Here is a 3,484-nt window from a genome sequence, read left to right as displayed (position 1 = left end):
CACCTGACAGTCTAGTGCACTATATATACACACACCTGACAGTCTAGTGCACTATATATACACACACCTGACAGTCTAGTGCACTATATATACACACACCTGACAGTCTAGTGCACTATATATACACACACCTGACAGTCTAGTGCACTATATATACACACACCTGACAGTCTAGTGCACTATATATACACACACCTGACAGTCTAGTGCACTATATATACACACACCTGACAGTCTAGTGCACTATATATACATGTATGAGTGTGTGTGTGTGTGTGTGTGTATGTATGTATGAGTGTGTGTGTGTGTGTGTGCGTGTGTATGAGTGTGCGTGTGTGAGTGTGTGTGTGTGTGTGTGTATGAGTGTGTGTGTATGAGTGTGTGTTTACATTGTGTTTTGCTGTAGTTCATTTCATTCCCAGTTTTCATGTTGATGTGATACGCATTGATTCTAATGCACATCAGTAGGTTTAAGTTTTAATGTTGTACAGTTAAAGGACAATACAGCCTGGTTTTACCCCAAAGTACTTTTAAAAAAAAATACCATGGTACAATCAGGCTTTTTGGACATTTTAAGTGCCTTTCTGTTAGTGCATGCTCAAAATGCTGTCTAGCTAGGGCACTCAGTAGATTTTGAGATGCAGCCAGTGTTTGTTCAAACAGGAGGATGATCAGAGATTGATTTGGCTGGAGCAGATGGAGTGTCCGTACAGAAGCCGCATGAACCAGCATCGCTCCAGAGACACTGGAGGTGAGGCCGTGACCTGTATGCAATATCAATTAAACCTGAACTAAATGCATTACCACTAGAGCCCGACCGATATGGGTTTTTTGGGGCCGATACCGATATTAGAGAGTAAAAAAAAGACTGATACCGATATATCGACCGATATTCTTTGTGTATATTATAGTACAGTACCAGTCAAAAGTTTGGACACTTTCCCATTCGAGGGTCCACACCTTTGACTGGTACTATATATAGAATACAGTATATACATACATAAACAAATTTTTTGCAATGATCACTCAGATGTGGTGATCAAACACTTATAATGACGTGACGGAGATATGTAATGGAGGCAGGGCATTTAACAATTTAACAATAAACTTTATTATCCAAAATGAGTCTGACATCAGTGCACTGAACAGTAAAGTTGAAGTTTATTCAACTTTAATTCAATTCAACTTTATTCCGTTGAAGTTTATTTCACTTCGAAACATTCATTCACGGATTTGCGCTACTGTCTTCACACAGACAAAACTTACTAGAGAAGTGTGACATAATATACCTCTGTAAATAAACACAATATAAATTCACGTCTCGCGCACTTTAATGCCCTTTGAATGTAACGTGTACGTTCCCTTGGAACTGGAATCATGGCGGAATTTCATGTGAAGTCCACTTCGCAGGGCGCTTACGGTCGAATAAGACCACGCTTGAATGCTGCCTGAACAAGAGACCTCCTTACTGAAGTGAGAGTGTTGACTGGTGTCACTATCTTGCGAACGCGCCGGCGGATCTCCACCAAATTCGGGGGATCTTTCAGCTCGAGGAGCCTCTCGAACGCCACCCTCCGCGCGTCGGTAGCCCCCGGGGATCGCTAGATCGGTCGGCGCCGGACTGCGAATTTAACCACCCGTAACTCCAGAACCCCGGGGGGTATCGACGCAGGGGTGGTCTCATTCGAAAGATCTCATGCGGGCCTCGAGAAGTACACTCGATTCACGTTCGAGAGGGTTCCTCGAGCTGAAGGGATCCCCCGAATTTGGTGCGGATTCGCCGCGTCGTTACGGAGATATGGCCGTTCAAAGTTTCAATGGTTTTCCATAGACTTAAGCTTTAAAGCGTTTCATCCAGGTCGCCAGTAGCAAACAATGGAGCGCGCTCTGCTGGACAAACTTAGTAATTACACCATTTCAAGCATTTTATTTGCGTTATATGTTCTGTAAAAAAAATTTCATATCGACGGCATATTCGCCCGATACCGATATATCGGCGACAGGCTCATATCGGCCGATAATATCGGCAAAACGATATATCGGTCGGGCTCTAATTACCACATCAACCAATTTTGTGTCTTGATCAGTTCGTGGTGTGTCGGGTGGCCGGTCCGTAATGAAGAAAAAGAGCTCTCAGAAGTGAGTACCAGTGTTATTTTAGTATTGTTTGTTTTATTTATTTATTTTTAATTAAGTTTTATTTTTATATTATTTTCAAAAGTTTGGTCGTTTTTATTATTTTTTATATTTAATAACAAAAAATAATTATTTAAAAAAAAATATATCTTATAAAAAACAATAATATTTATTTACATTTTATTTTATATATTATATTTTATATATTGCATATTTTTGGTAGGTTTTATATTTAATAAAAAAAATAATATCTTGTAAAAAAAACAATACTATTTATTTATATTTTATATATATTTATATATTTTATTATATTCAAATTTTTGGTAGTTTTTACTACTTTTTATATTGAATAAAGTTTTATTAAAAAAATTATATCTTATAAAAAAATACTATTTATTTATTTACATTTTATTTTATATATTGTATATTCTTTCACATGTTTTGGTAGTTTTTATATTTAATAAACATTTTTTTAATAAAAAATATATCTTGTAAATTCACATTTTTTGGTAGTTTTTATATTTAATAAACATTTTTTAAATAAAAAATATATCTTGTAAAAAAACAATACTATTTATATTTTATAAATATTTATTTATATATTGTCTATTATTTTCACATTTTTGGTAGTTTTTATTACTTTTTATATTTATTAAAAAAATTATCTTATATATATAAACAATACTATTTATTTATTTATTTACATTTTAGTTTTTATTTTAATGATTAACTTCTAAGGGCAACAGCTGGCTTACTATGAAAATTGAATGAAGATCTGGTTAAGTTCTGGCTGTATTTCCTGACATAACGAGAGCAAATTATTGTAATGCTCTGTTGTGTTTCATCAGACACAAACACATGCATCACTGCAGTCCTGCTGCGTCTCTCAGTGAAAGCATTGTGGGCTGTCGAATACAACACAATTGGAAGGAAGATGTCTACAGTCCGGTCTCTCGGTGGAAGGGGACGGTACTAGTCCAAGTGTCTGTCAACTCGTCTCTGTACCTCATCAAGTACGATGGAGTGGACTGCGTCTACGGCCTGGAGATCTTCAAAGATCAGAGGGTTCAGAATCTGGAGATTTTCCCCGGGGAAATCGCCTCGTTTCGGGTCAGTGACACTCGTCTTGCGGACCTGCTGCTGGGAAGGCCGGTGATTCACCTGTTTGAGACGGACGACAGCTCGAAGGATGAGTGGAGAGGTTTGGTGCTCTCCAGGGCTCCCAGCATGCCTGCGTGGTTCTTCATAACTTATGAGAAAGACCCCATGCTGTACATGTACCAGCTGATGCAGGATTATAAAGATGGGGACCTTCGGATACTTCCGGATTCAGGTGAGTGAGTCAGTA

The 3,484-nt window shown here is 37.6% G+C and overlaps 1 protein-coding gene across 1 annotated transcript; it reads left to right on the top strand.

Moving 5' to 3' along the window:
• Nucleotides 1-631: 631 nt before the first annotated feature.
• On the top strand, nt 632-3,469 carry spinb (spindlin b; the record flags this gene model as incomplete). The annotated part of the gene is made up of 3 exons (XM_016263856.1): nt 632-751; nt 2,088-2,139; nt 2,985-3,469. Coding segments are annotated over exons 1-3 (592 nt in total), but the record flags the coding sequence as incomplete, so codon positions are not given.
• Nucleotides 3,470-3,484: the final 15 nt, after the last annotated feature.

The sequence above is a fragment of the Sinocyclocheilus grahami genome, unplaced genomic scaffold (genome assembly GCF_001515645.1).
Source record: "Sinocyclocheilus grahami isolate Dianchi unplaced genomic scaffold, SAMN03320097.WGS_v1.1 scaffold7387.1, whole genome shotgun sequence".
NCBI classification, from domain to species: domain Eukaryota; kingdom Metazoa; phylum Chordata; class Actinopteri; order Cypriniformes; family Cyprinidae; genus Sinocyclocheilus; species Sinocyclocheilus grahami.
Note: the sequence above shows the minus strand (reverse complement) of the source record. Positions and strands in the feature narration are given on the sequence as shown.